This window comes from Monopterus albus, unplaced genomic scaffold (genome assembly GCF_001952655.1).
Source record: "Monopterus albus unplaced genomic scaffold, M_albus_1.0 scaffold7.1, whole genome shotgun sequence".
In the NCBI taxonomy this organism is placed as follows: domain Eukaryota; kingdom Metazoa; phylum Chordata; class Actinopteri; order Synbranchiformes; family Synbranchidae; genus Monopterus; species Monopterus albus.
Window position 1 is genome coordinate 1,668,497 of NW_018127887.1, and position 18,326 is coordinate 1,686,822.

General features: G+C 40.3%; 3 protein-coding genes across 5 annotated transcripts in view; 1 reads left to right on the forward strand and 2 right to left on the reverse strand.

Annotated features, from left to right (window-relative positions):
* The window catches only part of prkar2b (protein kinase cAMP-dependent type II regulatory subunit beta), a 7,693-nt gene extending 6,188 nt beyond the window's left edge, over window positions 1-1,505 (reverse strand). Inside the window, exons 1-2 of one of the 3 annotated variants that reach the window (XM_020622891.1) lie at window positions 990-1,505; window positions 5-37 (exon numbers count right to left, since the gene is read on the reverse strand). In XM_020622891.1, the coding sequence (XP_020478547.1) occupies window positions 5-37; window positions 990-1,257 (301 nt within the window). In that variant the 5' untranslated portion in view covers window positions 1,258-1,505. Of the gene's footprint in view, window position 1; window positions 41-989 lie in introns of all 3 variants that reach the window. The other 2 variants (XM_020622883.1, XM_020622877.1) reach the window with 2 other exon arrangements.
* Window positions 1,506-3,300: 1,795 nt separating this feature from the next.
* Window positions 3,301-10,701, reverse strand: hsp90b1 (heat shock protein 90, beta (grp94), member 1). Its single transcript, XM_020622865.1, has 18 exons — window positions 10,549-10,701; window positions 9,982-10,084; window positions 9,531-9,672; window positions 9,296-9,412; window positions 8,868-9,199; window positions 7,733-7,844; window positions 7,506-7,628; window positions 6,849-6,965; window positions 6,608-6,745; window positions 6,431-6,508; window positions 6,253-6,318; window positions 5,707-5,976; window positions 5,010-5,255; window positions 4,747-4,883; window positions 4,555-4,633; window positions 4,107-4,262; window positions 3,677-3,784; window positions 3,301-3,572 (listed from the first exon to the last, which is right to left on the reverse strand). Exons 1-18 carry the CDS (start codon window positions 10,595-10,597, stop codon window positions 3,546-3,548), a joined length of 2,400 nt encoding a protein of 799 aa, XP_020478521.1. The 5' UTR covers window positions 10,598-10,701; the 3' UTR covers window positions 3,301-3,545.
* Window positions 10,702-12,723: 2,022 nt separating this feature from the next.
* nt5dc3 (5'-nucleotidase domain containing 3) overlaps window positions 12,724-18,326 on the forward strand; it is a 12,452-nt gene continuing 6,849 nt past the window's right edge. The window contains exons 1-9 of the mRNA XM_020585526.1: window positions 12,724-13,087; window positions 14,006-14,190; window positions 14,471-14,545; window positions 14,640-14,695; window positions 15,126-15,216; window positions 15,287-15,424; window positions 16,547-16,607; window positions 16,819-16,921; window positions 17,575-17,676. Coding sequence (XP_020441182.1) covers window positions 12,802-13,087; window positions 14,006-14,190; window positions 14,471-14,545; window positions 14,640-14,695; window positions 15,126-15,216; window positions 15,287-15,424; window positions 16,547-16,607; window positions 16,819-16,921; window positions 17,575-17,676 — 1,097 coding nt within the window. The 5' untranslated portion in view covers window positions 12,724-12,801. The remainder of the gene's footprint in view (window positions 13,088-14,005; window positions 14,191-14,470; window positions 14,546-14,639; window positions 14,696-15,125; window positions 15,217-15,286; window positions 15,425-16,546; window positions 16,608-16,818; window positions 16,922-17,574; window positions 17,677-18,326) is intronic.

Sequence of the window (18,326 nt, forward strand, 5' to 3'; positions counted from 1 at the left end):
CCTGATGCTCTTCTGATGAATCTGTTTATTACTGGGGCTGCTGAAAAAATATATTAACATGTTAAATTACATCATAGTGTAAATCTTACAGTAACAAGAAAGAGTTGAGTTAATGCTCTGTTTTCTACACCTCCAATAGCACACATGTAGAGAATACCCAGTCCTGTGCTCATTTAAGAGCCACATTCATTTGGGTAAGGACAGTTGCTTTGGGGTGTTTTGCCTCTTTGAATCAAAATCAAATGGGGAAAAAAACGTAAAACATTAAAAAAGGTGCTGAGCTCCAACACAATATATCAATATGATATAAACATTAGATAGGAGGTCTCAGCCATTAATAGTATAGCAGCCAGTATTGTCCATTGAGGTTTACCTGACACTGGAGTTGCACTGTCATGACCCCAAACTACCACAAGTTAGTTTAATGACTAAACATACTGCCTTTATGTAACCACTGCAGCCAGCCTTGCAGACCACAGTACTCATTGGGATGCTGTGTTAGAGCTCTGGGTTGCTATGCTATGCACCTTTAGGCAGTCCACATGATCACAGTTAGGAAGCACAGGTTGATCTAGGGCAGTCAATGTCACATTTTCTATTGCTTGCACCATAACACGTTTTATCGTTAGGTTTAATATTTTAATACACAATAAACACAGGCCCATCAGGCCTGCACCTGAAATTTAAAATACTTAAATTACTTAGAGTACAAAAGGGTCCCTTGTTTTGCAGCTCCTGTTTTTAACGCGGTCCTTAATCGCAAAAAAAAAAAAATGTCTGCATGGATGAAGCGCAAGACGCGTTCATTGACCAGCATTCAGCCTCCATTGACCATATATGGCGAATGACTGCGCTCAATGGGTTTCTGTCCCAAAGCCCAGAAGCCGTGCACACAGCGACACATGCTCACAATTCAAATTACATTAAGGTCATCCGCATTCACATCCAATACCTTCCTGACATATAGGATAGTAAATCTGTTATTTTACCTAAGAATCCGTCGTCATCGTCGTCGTCGTCCTCCTCCCCGTTTTCCGAATCGATCTGCATGGCTTCGTCAATGAAATTGACCGCTTTTCCAGGTCTCGGGGCCGAATTTTGGTCATTTCCAAATGAGGCCTCTTTGGTCTCACGGTCCTTCAGCTGGGTGAAGTACTGTAATGCAAACTCTAGCAAATCCCTGGGCTGATTCCTCAACACTTCCACGGTAAAGCTCTGTAACAGCTCCGTCAGTCCTTCAGGAATTTCTATACTCATTCCTGTTATCAGTCTATGAATGTGGACAAAACCGGTTTGCTATGAATTTGAAATATTCAAAAGCACAGATGAGACAAAGAAAACCCCCCAAATTAGCAGACGGGTCTAGTCAGGGCACCCAGTCAGCAAGCCATCTACAGCCGATCCTCTTTTTCTTAAATGAAAATGGCTCTGGATTTTTGGTCCAAGCATCTTCTGTTGCTTCTGGCTACAGGAAACCCACGCATGTGACCCAGGAATCCATGGCAACCATCTATCGAGGGATTGCGTATGAGAAGAAACTGCAGTCAGTCGCAAAGTACAAATCATGGCAGAGATACTGGCTGCAGCCTATAGTCAGTGATCGATTTCCACAGAGAAATGTGCCCGTCTGTTTTCCACTAGCACTTCTTTTGTGACCATATAGATTTTGTTTATTCACACAAACCTACAGTAAATTTCACTTTAAAATAGTTCATCATATAATAAAAATGGGCACATATAGGAGTTTAGACACCCTTAAAGTTTCTCTCCTAGAATAATTAATACATTTGATGCATATTTTAACTTAATGGGACCATTCAGAACATTATGATGTCTGCAGGAGTCACATACTGTCACAAAGTTTCATTACAGAATGAAACATTCAGTAACAAAAATACGTTTTGGTCTGAAACTAAAAAGGTGATAATCAACACTCAACCTGACCCCTTTACATGAAACCGCTAAACTAGCCCTTTACGTTTACTCACAAAAGAAAAAAGTCAAATTTACAGGTAGACAAACATAAGTCCTAGAAAACTAGTAACGCCCCGTCTCCTCAGCTTTGTTTGTGTAGTTCTCAGGTTACTCAACCCACCTTTATAAACAGTACATCACATGTATGTTATGGAACTGTTGATCCAAAGTGCTTTACGGAGCAAGGAGGGATAGAACAAAAGACAGGAAGGGACGACACAAGATAAAATAAAAGATATGTTCATAACGGTGTACACAGAGACAAATCAAATTTAATGTCAGCAGAAATACTGGAACATGTTAGGTGAGCTACATGTAAAGGCAAGTTTCAAAGGCATCAGTGTATGGAAGGAGGAATAGAAAATCCAGAAATCTGTAGTTCTGGGCAGCAAAAAAATCCTGTCAAACAAAACCAGGGCAAGGGGGGTCATACTGTTAAAAAAAAAAAAAAAAAAAAAACTGACAAGACTGCAAAGTGTGCAACAACCCTCTTGTTGTGTGCCATAACACAGGGATCATCGTATTGTGGTGTGTACAGTGTGTGCAAAGAGATGAAGGAACAATTCAATAGGGAATTTAAAAAAAATAAAAAAAAACCCACAGAGTACAGCTACTGTACATCTGCCACGGTTATCAGTTCTGTGCCGATATCTCTCCCCCAGCTGAGGCACACATCTGTCACCCTTTACTAGGAAGGCACATTTTCTCATTCAGGTGAAAATACAGTGACCTGTGATGCAACACGTTTTCAAAACTCACCATTCAGGACTGCAGGGTTCCACTGTGAGCTGTACATCTGTACATCCATCTTTACATCCCTACCACTTACTCCTGAATAGGGCCTGGGGGGGGGGCAGGGTCCACCCTGGACAGGTCGCCAGTGTGTCACAGGGCTGAGCTGTACATCATAGGGATTTTATTTGGATGCGTATAGTGCAAACCCATCCTGGTATCCATTGTAAGAAGACTTCAGAGACAGTTGCTAGCAGAGATTTAAACCAGTATTGCACCTGGTCCTTCTCTTTGGGATATTAGTGAATTTTGCAGTATTTCTGGAATTCAAAACAATGATTTAGCCTCAAGATTTTTGATCTCCTTACATTGCGTTTAGAAATTCAAAGTGCTACTGTAATTGACACAGTTCTTCAATCATGACATGCAACTGTAGAAGTACAAATGTTACCTCAAGTTTTTTCCCCATCGTTTATCCCTTGTCATTTGTGATTCACACAGCACCACAAGCCGTTGTCACCATTTTAACTTCAATATGACAAAATACTATTTTCCAGTTGTGTATTTTTAAGTGTGTAATTATACCAAACACTGTCGGGTTTTTTTTCCCTCAGGAAACATTTATTCGATCAAGAGACAGGATCGTATCTTTCCATAAACAGGTCAGTTAAATATTAACAAATTTACAGCCATGAGGAATGTAAAAAAAAAGAAAAAGAAACCAAAAAACACTCGCTTTAAAAAACCCCACCCAGGACAATGTGAGCCATGGTGGCACTGGAACAAGACTCAAAATCCCATTTCCAGCTCCACTGTGACATGCTCTTCCATTCAGTGCTTCACAGTTCATCTTTGTCTGTTTTTGTCTGTGGAGGTATAAAATTCAAGTTATGAAGAGCCAGAAGAGTAAATAGCTCAGCATTTGAATTTTTATATCCTTAAAAGGGCACAGCATGTCAAGTGTTCTCACCGTTTCTTCATCATCTTCCTCATCTACACTTTCCTCTTTGTCTTCAGAGTCATCCTCTGCTGGCTCTTCTGCCTCTTCCTCAGGTTCCTCCTCGGGTTCCTCTTCAATCTGTAAAACATTGACAACATTTTTAACATAACGCACCCACAGATTTTCAACCATTAGTGACTTGACATAATCAGGTTATGCAGTATTAATCCTTTGTCATTCTAACTGTACACCAAAGTAGAGGTACACAGCAGAATGAAATTTCACTGCATTGGTTCACAATTAAAAACAAAAATACCCTGAGTAGGCTAAACATAGCAAATTAAAATACCACAGTGCACAGATATTATACATACTACATAAAGAAAGTAGAGCTATGTTCAATGAAAACACCTGCCATGCAAGTGTTTCCACAGCATTACAGTAGCTGACATCGACTTGCCTGTTCATCCACAGGTATGTTCATGCTGAGTCGGAGCATGCGCTCTATCCTGTCTCCATAAGCCTTTGTGTCAGCCAGCTGGTAGCCTGAGCGCAGCGTGGCTGTCTCAAACAGAACCACCGCTAGATCTGATGCAGTCTGGTCCTCAGCGTCATCCTGAAAGACACCAAGTAAAGAAATTATTCAGCTCTCTACAATTATATGGACAAAATCCTGCACTGGAACCAATTAATACATGTTAACGTATTAGAAACGATCAATGTAAATACAGCTACTGCGTTCTCATGTTAGACGTACAACTGTTTTAAAACTGTCAAACTACAATGTTTGATACGAGTGACCAGTTATCACAAATTAAGACATTTTATCTAGGCAGAGTTTGTTTTATGCATTACATAAGAACTCTTCAAAAATATGACTAACATAGTGAAGTGACGGTCAGACTTACGTTAACCCTTTTAAGCATCTGCTTGACGAGGGGATGATTAGGGTTGATTTCTAATGTTTTCTTCTGGCTGGCGTAATAACTGAGGAAGAGACGAACCACCATGTCCGTTCAGTCAACAGGCCACAACACGTTCTACAACTGCATTTATGATAAGATAATGAGAAGAAACCCTGTTGGCTCATCGTTACTCACTTTGTGGAAATGTCTCTTCCTGTCTGGTAGGCCTGTGCCTTCATGATCCTCTCCATGTTTCCTGACCAGCCATACTGACTGGCAACCAGAGCGCAGGGTGACTTGGTTAGCCTCTGAGAGAGGATGGCCTTCTCAATCTGTGGGGAGGGGGAAGCATTGTATTAAATATTCTACAGAACATACATAACCAAGCCACTGCGGTCACTTCTCTGGCTGGTGATCATGTCTCAAGGTCAAACTATGATGAAATATTGACCATCTACCTTGTCCTTGAGGGCCTTGTCCTTCAGCCACGTGGTAAGTGGTTCAAACTCCTTCTCCAGGGCCTCCCTCTTCTCCTTGGACTTATCACTCTCTTCAAACTTAACACCCTCCTTTGCCACATTCTGGAAGCGTTTTCCATCAAACTCAGGCAGCGCCTGGATGCAGTACTCATCCACAGGCTCCGTCAGGTAGATCACCTCATAGCCCTTCTTCAACAGCTTCTCCACAAAGGGAGAAGACTCAGCCTGCAGAAGGAAACCGATGATCAATGCTAGGATCCCTTCTTTGGCTTTACTATACATTTACTGGCCATTTTATTAGGTACACCTGTATGCACTTCAATGAAACACTTCGGCCTTAACATTTATGTTCATGAAACTCCTTTTTGGTGACAGTCAAATGTATAAATTCAATTATTGAGGTCATAGTTAAAAGGTGCTGTTGAACTGGACCAGATTATGTTCAGAAGAGTCTCGATATTTGTCCTCCCCAACTACATACATGAGGGTCAGAACATTTGGAACACCTCTGAATATAATGTAGTCCAGTACAACACCATGATCTCAATAACAAACATAATTGAATACTTGTCATATTTATGACAACACCAAAACCAAAACTGATGAGTGTAATTTAGTCACATCTTCTGTATGGCAATCAACTGTTACTTTTACAACATTCAAACCATCCACTCACCTCCTTCCTGCTAGTACCAGCCATGAAGTAGATTTTGTCCTGCTTCTCCTTCATACGTTCCACATACTGCTCCAGGCTGGCCAGGACTGTTTCGCTGTTTGAGGTCTGGAAGCGCAGGAGCTTGGCCAGTCGTGTCCTGTTGGAGTGATCCTCAATGACACCCAGTTTGATATTGGTTCCAAACTCTTTCCAGAACTTGTCATTGTACTGCTCCTCTGCGATCTTCTTAATCATGTCCAAAGTCTTACGCACAAGCTTCTTGCGGATAACCTGAGTAGGGACAAGGGACTTTGTCATTTTCCATTTTACGGAAGTTTAACAGTTCTTTGCCTTAACAATTTTTATTGATTTTATAACTGCTACTCATATAAATAAGACTTCTTTCTTGTCAGTCTTTTTGCTTCTAGTTTAAAAGGGAAATTGATCAATGCTTTATCATTCAGTTAGTAAAGACCAGGCACATTACCGCTCAATGATAGCTAAAACTACAAAAAGTCACATTTATAAAGAAAACAATGGAAAATAATCGTTACATGTGAAGCTCACCTTGAGCAGTTTGTGCTGCTGCAGAGTCTCTCTGGACACATTCAAGGGAAGATCATCAGAGTCCACCTAGCAAAATGACGTCTCATTAATGACAGTGCAGCCACTACTACTCAAGCAAAAACTGAATAGTCCATTTTAACACATAGTTGGGTCATAACTAAAGTTCGAAATCACTCACCACTCCCTTGATGAAGTTCAGGTACTTGGGCATCATGTCATTGAAGTCGTCTGTGATGAAAACTCTCCTGACAAACAGCTGTGAAAAAAAAAAAAAGACAATTTAGAGCGATCTCAGGGAATTTCTGAATGTCCTGTTAAGCACATAAAGCCATAATGGAAACTTCTTGGGACATGCCTTGATGTAGTCATTCTTCTTTGAGCCATATTCATCAAACAAGCCACGGGGAGCTGAAGTGGGCACAAACAGGATGGACTTGAAGGTAACCTCTCCCTCAGCTGTGAAGTGGATATGGGTCAAAGGGTCATCACTGTCCTGTTGAGGAAGAAAAACAGTTTGAATGAATAAAATTAAACCTAAATGGGAACAATAATCTACACCCATGCCTGACAAAGTAACTGCCTGACAAGGTGCTTACCTTGGAGAATGACTTGTAGAAAGCCTTGTACTCATCCTCCTCAACCTCCTTAGCTGGTCTCTGCCAGATGGGCTTGATGTCATTCATCAGTTCCCAGTCCCATACAGTCTTCTCAACCTACAGACAGACACATTTTCAGATAATTAGGCAAAGTTATTTATGTATTAAAATTACAAAATAAAGCATCAGCTTCCATTTTTCCCCTCACCAATTAAAAATGTTTTGGGGGAGTTCTTCATTATCCAATTTGCGAGACTAAGGAGAGAGGGTGTTATATGCTGTACAGACTGTAAAACCCCTTGAGGCAAATTTGTGAAACTGGGCTACACAAATAAAAATTGACTTTTATCAACTTTCTTCACTCCATCTTTATGTAATTATAATAAATTCCCTGAAGATATCATGGTCTGAATGTTTTAGGAAATAAGTAAAATTTTGGTAAAACTTTCACAGCTTGAGATCTTTAATTCCTGAAAATAATTTTTTGGCAAAAAAAAAGAAAAAAAAAGCTTTTGGTTTGGGGGGGGACAAACATTAAACTGCATGAATTAAAGGTTTTACTACATGACTTGATAAATAAAACACATACTGTAGTAGATAGTGATGATCATATGAGCAACACTGTCCATATTGTGCACCCCTGAAACTACGTCACACCTTCTTTGTCTTTGGCTTGTCTTTGTCCTCATCCTCCTCCTCTTCTACCTCAGCCTCATCTTCAGCAGTCTCTTTCTCTGGTTCCTCTGCATCTTCCTCAATGGGCTCCTCAACCGTCTCAGTCTGGCATGGTGCAAAGAACAAATTATATAATGGTCATTTGTTAATGTCTGTATTTCTCAGTTTCATGTCCGACTCGAGCGGAAGAAAGTGTCTTAAGCAATCACCTTGCTGGCCCAAACGTAAATGGGGAAGTTGATAAACTGAGAATATTTCCTGACGAGGGCCTTGATGGTCTCCAGCTCCAAATAGTCTGAGGCCTCCTCTTTCAGGACCAGTCTGAGGTTAGAAAGAGATGGGGAGGATTTTATTTTATAGTCAATGACCAGAGTAGTAACAAGAAAGAATTCAGCTGAAAAGGTGTTGTAGATTAACACTCTCTCTCTTAACTGCTGGTAGATTCTGATATATGGAAACCTCTCACTATAAATGAATTTGTATTAGTTTTGCTAATAGATGGGTGCAAATATCCATAAGACTAACATCAGTTGTTCATGATGTCAAAAATAAACTAAAACATGGAGGTGACTTTTAATTAAAGTTGCAAAAATCTGGGGATTTTCAAAGTTGAAACCTTCCATGGGAATTAACAGGAATAAACTGGAAGTTTGCAAAATTGCTGATCAGCCTATAACAGGAAACTTTAGTCAAAAAAAAAAAAAAAAAAAAAAAAAAAAAAAAAAAAAAAAAAAAAAGAAAGAAAGAAAATTCTGCATGCAGAATCTTGGTTAAAACAAAACAGATTTAATGCAAATTCAGCTGAGTTTCTACCCTGTGCAGTCCTCAATCACATGCACAGTTACTGCGGGGCTACTGATGTCACACCCCCTGCATGCACCCTGCAGTCCTCAATCACATTTAAGGATCATTTCTAGAGTCCTGCACACTACAACGGGACTACTGAAGCCACGTCACTGCATTTGAGCCCAAGGACTCTATCCAGTAAAGCACATTTGATGATAATACTAGGGTGAATATATTTGGTTGATGGTATTAAACACAATCAAAATGTGTTTTGCATTAAAATTCACCTCAGAAATAAAGTCAAGAAAGTCTTTTTTAAATCTGCATGCATGTCTGCTTATGACCAAAAAAAAAAAATGTTTGTCTACAATACAGTTTGTATAAATGACCCCAAATTTCTAATTAATTCCTATATATTCCTGTCAACTCCCATGGAAGGTTTCCAGATTGGGATATTTCCAAAATTCCCAAGTTTAAATTCCTATGGAAAGCTTCTGGAATTCTTCCAGCCCTTTGCAACCTTACTTTTAATAAGGTTAAAACAAGATGTTAACCCACGTGATGGTGGTTCCTCTGCCCAGTGTGTCCCCACGGGGGTCTTCAATGACAGAGAACTGATTAGAGTCAGACTCCCAGATGTGCTGGGTATCATTGTTGTGCTTTGATGTCACAATGACTCTGTCAGCAACGAGGAAAGCAGAGTAGAAACCAACACCAAACTGGCCAATCAGCTCTGAGGTAGACTGCCCGTCAGACTGCATCTCTGTCATCTTGTTAAGGAACTCGCTGGTGCCAGACTTGGCGATGGTGCCCAAGTTCTTCACCAGCTCCTCTTTGGTCATTCCAATACCAGTGTCAGTGATGTGGAGCATGTTCTTCTCCTTATCAGACTGGCAATGGGAACAATACAGTTTAAAACAAAAACATCTCAACCAACAAAGACTGCAACATACTGCAAACAAACACCCCCCCAATTTTGCTTATACCTTTATTTTGACAGTAAGCTCCTCATTGGCAGCCAATGCATCCTCACTGGTCAGAGACAACAAGCGAATCTTATCCAGAGCATCTGAGGCATTGGAAATCAGCTCCCTAAGGAAGATCTGCAATGGAAACAAACAATTTTACATTTATCCTTTCCTTATGAAGCATAAAAGTAAATGCAAAGAAATCTCACAATGCTGCTGACTGTACATCAAGATGCCATTTATTCCTGCTCACCTCCTTATTCTTATACAGGGAGTTGATAATGAGCTTCATCATACGGTTGACTTCAGCCTGAAAGGCATGTTTCTCTGACTTTTCTCTGAGTTCCTTAATCTGAGCAGCATTCAGCCCATCCAGCTGGATAGCCTCCTCCTCTCTGAGGACATAAAGGTGAGCTCAGGGAGTGCACAACAAATCACAGCTGTCAGCAAAGAACATGCAAGTCTGTTCCCCCCTGCCAGGGAGTAGTCTGCAAATTAACAAGATCCTCTTAATGAGGGATGTGCAGTAAAAACCCAGCAGTGATTTGCCACCATAAACAATTCCAGGGTTGCTCTGAGCATTTGTTTGCACAAGCATGGCCACACTGCCCTTGTGCTGTTAATACAAGGTTTAGTCGTCCTTTCCTGATAGGGACAGCGTCAGTTCGCTTTATGGGAATAATCTGAAAAGATATGACACCTACCTCTGCACCACTTCATCATCTGTTCTGGAGCCATCTCTGCTTTTACCCAAGTCTTCCTCTGCTGTTCCATCGACATCAAGTTCATCCTCTGCCTTTACAGCAGCTACCAAGAGAAGAAGTTGTTACACGAATTTCATTAAGAACGCTGCTCAAACATACAATGAGCGTCACCAAATATGTAATGTGTAACATTAGGTGGCCTTGCATTTTTTAAGAAACAATATGAAGATGCATCTTTGCAAGAACACTTGTTCCCTTTTTATTAGTCAACGTTAGCGCCAGTCAGCTTTAACGATAAGATGCATGTTGTTTCGACAAGAAACTTCTGGAAAGGCAATTAGGAATAACAGATACCGGTGTTGCTCCGAAAAATCAACGAAGCTGTTTATCATTAACGTTAACAATCGAATAAAACCAAGCTCGGACCATACTAATCTATAAAGGCTCCGATCATCATTTTAACAGAGAAAGAACACAATTCGATTAACGCTAGCTAACTGGCTAATGCTGGCTAAAACGCTGGATAATACAAAGTGAGACGGGATAGCAAAGATTTCCGTTACTCACCAAAAGCTAAAAGTATGCAAAGAAGACCAACGACCCAAAGTCGCTTCATTGTTAGTAACAATGAGCCTTCTGATCCTAAGACAAAAGCCGGGAGAACAGAGAACCTAACGGAGCACTACTTCTATAAGAAAGACTGACAAGCCACCTCTTCCATCAGAAGAGCCCACGCTCTTAAACCCGTAAAAACCGACCAATGGCTGCGCACCACGCACAACCTTCGACCAATTACCGCAGCGTGTACGGTACATGCCGTCCAATCACATTCTTCAACATAAGTCAATACCCTAAAATCGTGGCTAGACACCATTGGTCAAGAATAAATTATCAGTACATCACTTCCTAAAATGCATCTCAGAATGTGGAAAAAAAAATCTCAGCCAACACGTTAGTTACACCTTGATTTTCCTATCAATGCCACAGCTATGTTAAACACTGACGCTTAATGACACTGAAGATTATGGCTCTATTGTCATTATTGTTATGTTACAGTTGTTGTTATTATTGTTATGTCATTATGTTACAGTTTCTGCAAACCTACAGACTATATCTGCGTTTGTGCATGATGTACTATTTAGACTATCTGCATTGTCTATGATCCTAAGGCAAAAGCCGGGAGACAAACAGCCTGTTGCCAGTGTTGGGATAGTAATTATATACACTGCTGTGGAAACATAAAGTCAATGAGTAGTATTTCATCTGCATCTCTGCTCTTTTACCATAAGGTGGTACTGTTCAGTTAGTTAACTGAAAATGCAAATGATGGCAAACATCTTATTTATATGTTTTTTTCCCTCGCCACACAATCTAATTAATCTGACACTGTGCATTGCTGGAGTCAGCAATGGATGGATGAATACAAATGTGCACATTATTGTGCTGGGTGTGTAGCGAGAGAGGCAGTGCTGGAAGAAGTATTAAGATTGTTTACTTAAGCAAAAGTAGCAATACCCCATTTTTACACTGTTACAAGTAAAAGTCCTAGATACTAAATATTACTTAAGTAAGTACAAAAGTATTAGCATGAAAATATACATAGAAGTACTAAAAGTAAAAGTAGTCACTACACAGAATGGTACATTTTACATTACATATCATTTACATATCATATTATTTGATTATAATTGCTGATGCATTGCTGTTTTCCTCTCTTTAAAGGTGGAGTTAATTACGGCTGGTTAGTTTGTGAATTCCCCACTAGGGATCAATAAACTCTTATGATTTTACTGTATATTGTGCAGTTAATGTGATTCTGAAAAGTTACTAAAGTTATTCAATAAATGTAATGAAGACGTACGAATGAAGAAGTGGCAGAAAATGAAAATATAGATACCTCAAAATTGTATGTAAGTAGAGTACTTGAGTAAATGTACTTAGTTACCTTAGTTCGCTTCTTGGTATGAGGATGTAAATCTGCTTATAGAGTCACATTGTGGAGACTCGGATGTCTTTATGGAGACAAAAAGTAAGTCCCCAAACACAAACATAAATCACTACATATTAGAGTGATGTCTTGGTTTACGGTTAGGTGTTAGGTTAAGGGTAAGGTAAGGGTTAAACAAGTAGTGGTTATGGTTAAGGTTAGTGTAAGTCTCCAGGAAATAAATGTAAGCCAATGTAATGTCCCCTAAATTAATGGAAACACAACATTTGGGTGTGTGTGTGTGTGTGTGTGTGTGTGTGTGTGTGTGTGTGTGTGTGTGTGTGTGTGTGTGTGAGAGAGAGAGAAAGAGAAAGAGAGAGAGAAGGTGGGCATGCTTTAAAATAAGTGCTTAGGTTGTATTGAGTCTGACTGAACACCATGACTTAGAAATCTATAATTTTGACTTAACATGAGTATTTTTTTTTATTTCTGTCAGAAATAAAAGCTATGCATGGAGGTCTGGAATTCACTAAGAAATATATTATTTAGAAGAAATATCATAACTGTCTTATAGCTGTGTCCTAGAAAGTTTCAATTATGATTTAGCATATCATAATTTTTTACTTAATATATTTATATATGACCTGTACATTACAGGAAATTTTTATAATAATGAATCGTTTTTTGGTTACTACCTGCTAGTAGGAGGAGAATGAACGCCAGACTTATCTGCTTTTGATTCGCTGATTGGCTGCCAAACCGGAAGTTAAGTACTAAGTAACCAATCAGTGGCGCTTTCATTATTTTCAGAGCAGCCTGACAACCGCATGCGCTTGCCTGGGCTTAGAGCTCACTGCGCTCTATACACAGGCTGCCACCCATAGAAAACAGCCATGGCGCCTCTGTCATCGCCTCTTTCGTTTCTTTTGAAACACAGGGACTGTCTGCAGAAGGCGAATACTCTCTGTAATGTCGTACAGGCTTTACACCGCCGGCGACCCGGGGCTCCCTCGTGGAAACGGGATTTCGGTGCGGTATCGCATGGAGTAAGTCCACTATTGTCACAACAGCCCACAGCCAAAAACTACGCATCATCCGTCTGTAGCAGCTCTTCAGACGGTCAGGACATGGCAGAGAGGCTGTGGTCTGTTTACAATGAGAAGAAAAGACAGACTGAAGGTATGAACACCGATAAACCAGCAGAGAAACCATTCATTGATCAAGATAAAGCGCGGCATTACATGATGAACTGTTGCTGGCTTTTGCCCCGGTTATGACTAATGTTTCCAGCGACCTAATGCACCATTTATTCCCACAGCCTCGCATTGGCAGCCTTTCAAACTAACCCAGTCTGCAAATGTCTTGGAAACATCTTTATAGCTTTATAGCTACTATAAGCTAGTAGACCTTTGTTACCCAGATAAATGGGGTGGACAAACAATATTAACCACACCTATAAAATGTAATGGTGTCCAGTCCGGTAAACATAGTGTAATTTATTGTAATAGCCTTGTCATACAACTTTGTGAAGACAAATGTCTACCAATAGCTGGGAATGTATCAGGGAATGGTTGAGAATCAACTCTATGGTGGTTTTATTGCTGCTAATGTGTTCCTATTATTTGGTTCCCTTCTGGACAAGTGTTTTAATTGGGATTTAAAAGGTGCTGGTACCTAAAGCCAGAAGCCAGCATATGCACATTTTGTGCACAGTTTCTAATTTTGCTGTGGAAATTACCAATTTTAATATGAAGTTGCAATTTAATATGGACAGAACTGCAATATCTGCTTGGCTCTTTACAGATGTTTATGGGCACTTGGTTCTGAAGGTGCTGCCAGAATTTTAAGATAACAACTAGACCATTAGTTACAGCCCAGTGGTTACAATGATGACACCATGAATTACCTATACTTATTAGAAAGTGATGACAGGCTACCATGAAATAAGCAGCAGAGGTTGGACAACAATCTAGCGCACAGGTTCATCTTCTCTGAACACCAAATCAAAACCAATGTGTTCACTATAAGGAAACTAAGACAACCCTTTCATAGCAAATGAAACAATACTGCAAAATAACCTCAGATGTTTCTTTTCAGATTTAATCCAAGTCATAACTGCCAACGCAGTCAACCCTGACACCATTTTTGCCAACAATGAGATGAGCCTGCGAGACATAGAGATCTACGGCTTCGACTACGACTACACCCTGGCTTTCTACTCCAGCCACCTCCACACCCTCATCTTCAACATAGCAAGGGACATTCTCATTGCTGATCACAGGGTGTGTCTGCAGTGGTTCTTTAAAACCTGGCACTTCAAGCACAGTTTTGGTCCACACATAACCATTAAGTTTCCATTAAGGAATATACAAACATGTTTAAAAAGGACTACATTTGTGTTGTATCACTGGACATTGTGTCGCTTGCACTAGTGGATTATGGATTAGCCCTGTGGTGTACCCCACTGATGTTTGTTAGCTGTTTAAGGAATGAGCATATCCAATTAACTGTTATGTTATTGTTGTTAATCTCATATCAACGTTTGATTTGTTTGTCCATTAGTATCCAGAGGGTCTACGAACGTATGAGTATATTCCTAATTTTGCAGTGAGAGGACTTCACTATGATGTCCAGAAGGTCTGTTTTTTTCTCAAAACAGTTCTAAAATATTTGCCTATTTTGAAGTAAGTAAGATCATTTTAATGAAAATGTACTTAATCATTTATAACAGGCGCTGCTGATGAAGATAGATGCTTTTCACTACATCCAGTTGGGAACTGTATACAGGTATCTGCACAGTGCACCTACCTCTCACACCAGGGTAGAGCCTGGATTTCCACAGGCCGCATAGTTCTGTCCAAACCCGACCCGTGCCCGAGAGTGTGGCATCCAAACCTGACCTGGACCTGTCAAGCTTATAGTATGTAATGTCCAAACTGGACCCAAACCAGACACAGTCGAATTTGTATGGTGTTTTTCCCCTTATCATTAAATGAACTAGACATTTGAGCACTCCAGCCATCTAGCCTAAAGTTTGACCTTGGCGTCCGAAACTGACCTGGACCCGAACATAATTTCTAAGTTTCTGTCCGAACCCTCATGTACTGACGGGTCCTGTCGGGCTCGGTTTGGGTGTTTATCATCACATGCTATAAATAAAGTACAAGAAATGCTCTTGTTGTCCAGGTTTTTGTGATATTTTTTGTTGCTCCTACAGGGGTCTTCATCCAGTTCCTGATGAGGAAGTAATTGCCATGTATGAAGGTTGTCACGTACCTCTAGAGAACATGAGTGACTTCTATGGCAAGGTGATGACCAGTTCCCTTTAATACTCACCTGTATTAACATAGTATAACTATATAACTCACTGTCTTGCAGAGTTCTCATGGCCACAACATGAAACAGTTTATGGACATATTCTCCCTACCTGAGATGACCCTCCTGTCCTGTGTCAGTGACTTCTTCATGAGGCACAATATCGACTATGAGCCAGTGCATCTCTACAAAGATGTAAAGGTGAACTCTCATCCTACTTTCTTTGTCCAGTGTTTTGGGAAAATCTGATCACATTTTTCAGCAGCACTCTCCTTTTCCCTGATTGTGTCCCTCAAGTGCCAGTGTATATAAAATGTATGCACAGTAGATTAAATCCAGCCACATGTACATACACTGGCCTGCTAGAGATTCAACTTTTAAATTTCATTCATCCTTTTCAAAATATAGTTTGAAGCTTAGTTAAAATGGTTCAGAATGAGTAATGCTGTACACTGGTCTCTGTGAAGGGAACCATTCATCAGCTATAGTGGTGATGGCACACCCAGAGTGGGGAGGCTGTTGAATGTGTCTAAACAATGATCTCTAACTTGTCCTCATGACCACAGTTTTCACTCCTTTTACTAAGTTATTTGGTGAATTTTCAACACGTTTGTGCTCTTCCTGACAATATAACTATAAAATAAAACTGACTCAGAAGATTCAGAGTGACACGAGCGCCAACCAGCTGCCGCGCTGACTCCTGTGTACACAGTATTAGGCAGGTGGTCATAACGCTATGGCTGATCGGTGAAAATGTATTTACAAGTTCATACTGTGATGTGATACTCCAGCCATTCAGCACCATCTTAATTTTAGCTCTGAAAACTGGTGTCTATTTTTAGTCGAGCAAGCCTGCCTCCAGCCATCTGTGTCTGTTCTCTGGTGGCTTTGTTACTTTGGGGGGAAAGGGGTGAGAAAGGGGTGAGAAAGCAGTGCTGCGTTCTCCCATTGAGTTGGGGGCGCTGTTACTCTGGTCCTGTCTGCTGTAGCATTTTTGACAGATCACATCATCATTATATCATATCTTGTCAAGGACACCTCTTTTCTTTTTTTTACTTTTATGTGCATCAAAGTCTTCCACCTCTATTCACTCATTCAGAGATTTCCACAGTGCAGGAAATGAGATGGAAACTTTGTCTCTGTGTCATCAAAGTAACAAAACTCCAGGGTCTGCTCTCTTTGTTTTTCATTTGCATTCAGAGATGCATTTTTCCTAGTGCTTCCAAGTCAGCTGTTTATATATACAGAGCAAGGTGTTGCTGCTGGAGCTGAATGCTAACATTGTGCTTCCTGGCTGAGGGCTGTTTACTTTTCTCTTTACAGGAAGCCATTAGAGATGTTCACGTCAAGGGAATTCTGTATCGAACTGTAGAGGCAGATATTGGTAATGTTCTTTAGATTACTTTCTTTAAACTAATGTAACATAATTTATATGGCCATATCCAAAGTTGTTGGGAAGACCATAAACAATTATTTAGAAATAATGAGGCTGTGATGTACAAACAAAAAGCTTGTTTTATTTGCACACACATTATCACTATCACCCCCCACCCCTACTCTGTTTCTCTGTCTTCCTCTGTTTTCTCATTTTCCAGAGAAATACGTTTGCTACGGCGAGCAAAGCCACGCTGTGCTGAAGAAGCTGTCAGAGCACGGAAAAAAGATGTTTCTCATTACCAACAGCCCTTATGACTTTGTGTAAGTGACAGCAGGGTGTTTGTTGGCATGGTTAATTAAAAACGGCATGTACTGGTATACAAATATTTAAATGCTCCCGCTGTATCAGGGTCCAGCTTCATACAACCTTTTGTTTTTTCCAAAGGGCTTTCAATTTGCAAGCATTTGTAATTTGTTGTAAGTCTTGGACTGTGAGCCTCTTTTGAAGTCAAGGTCAGTTGCACAAAATGACCTGCTATGTGCATCCAACCTCAAATGGCTTCCCAGAACCCAAAGACATTAAGCTTAAAGACAGAAGGCTAATGAAAGGAAAAACCTGAATGCTTGACCTCTATAGTGACGGGAACTGGTGGCGCTCTCGTGCACTGGGGGGCATTGTGCTGCCATGGTCTGTGTTTATTTGTCTCCTTATGGGAAGGTTCTGTTCTGTAGTTCGTTACATTGAGTTATCAAAACAGAACATGCAATGGCCAAATTAAAGATAAGATGTCAGTTTTGTTGAGTTTAATTAAGTCACACAGGCAGTAAAAGATTATGGAGGCGTTGCACTGAACAAAACGGATCAGAAAAGTGCAAAAATATCGCATTACGTATTGTATTACTGTCAACTTTGGACCGCACCTTCAGCTCAAGTGTCACTGTATAGTAATATCCTGAATCTTTGTGCTTCTCAGAAACCGGGGGATGCGATTCATGGTAGGAAAGGACTGGAGGGACCTGTTTGATATCGTTATTGTTCAAGCTGACAAACCTAGTTTCTTCAATGACAGGAGAAAGTAAGTGTGTCCGAGTCTGCAGCTCATGCTTTCTCAAGTCTCTTATAATCTTAACATGCAACAAAAAAGTGCAAGGAAAACATTTTAGGAGAGAGGACTCAAGGAAACACATTATTATCCTATCCTTCATCCGAAGCATCCAGTTACCGACTGATCCTCGCTCATGGCTCCTCCAGCAGCCTCCTCACTCCTCAGAGCTAATATAAGAGACTTAATCTCTTGTCCGGTCGACCGGAATGAGTTCTGGGTCAAACGAGGAACAATCATATAAGAGACATGACAAACACCCCATGTTTCTTTACCCCACGAGGGGCCTCACTACGCCACCCTGCCATCAGTCACCAACAGACCTTGTATGTCATTTATACACAGACTCTACATACAGGGTGTCCGCGGGGTTTTAAAAAGTATTAAAAAGTGATTAATCAAAATTGCCAAATTTAAGGCCATTAAAAAGTGTTTAATTTGGTTTAGAGGTATTATTTTTTAAAAATAGGTATTATTTTTTCAGACTATGGTGTCCTATTCTGATTGAAATTCTATCTGCTAAAATTTGCGCTAGTTCGTTTAAATGTGGGCTTTAGCATATCGGGGCACATAATCAAAGATCCTCGTCTAGTCTCAACTTTGTATGTTTGATGCTGACGTCA

Bases quoted from the DNA above. Each gene is read 5' to 3' on its own strand.
- hsp90b1 (XM_020622865.1), bottom strand. From the start codon at position 10,597: ATGAAGCGACTTTGGGTCGTTGGTCTTCTTTGCATACTTTTAGCTTTT. The intron at 6,319-6,430 runs GTGAGTGATTTC...TCATTTTGCTAG, and splicing joins TGAACTTCATCAAGGGAGTG to GTGGACTCTGATGATCTTCC. The intron at 4,263-4,554 runs GTAAGTCTGACC...GGTGTCTTTCAG, and splicing joins AGATGCTTAAAAGGGTTAAC to GATGACGCTGAGGACCAGAC.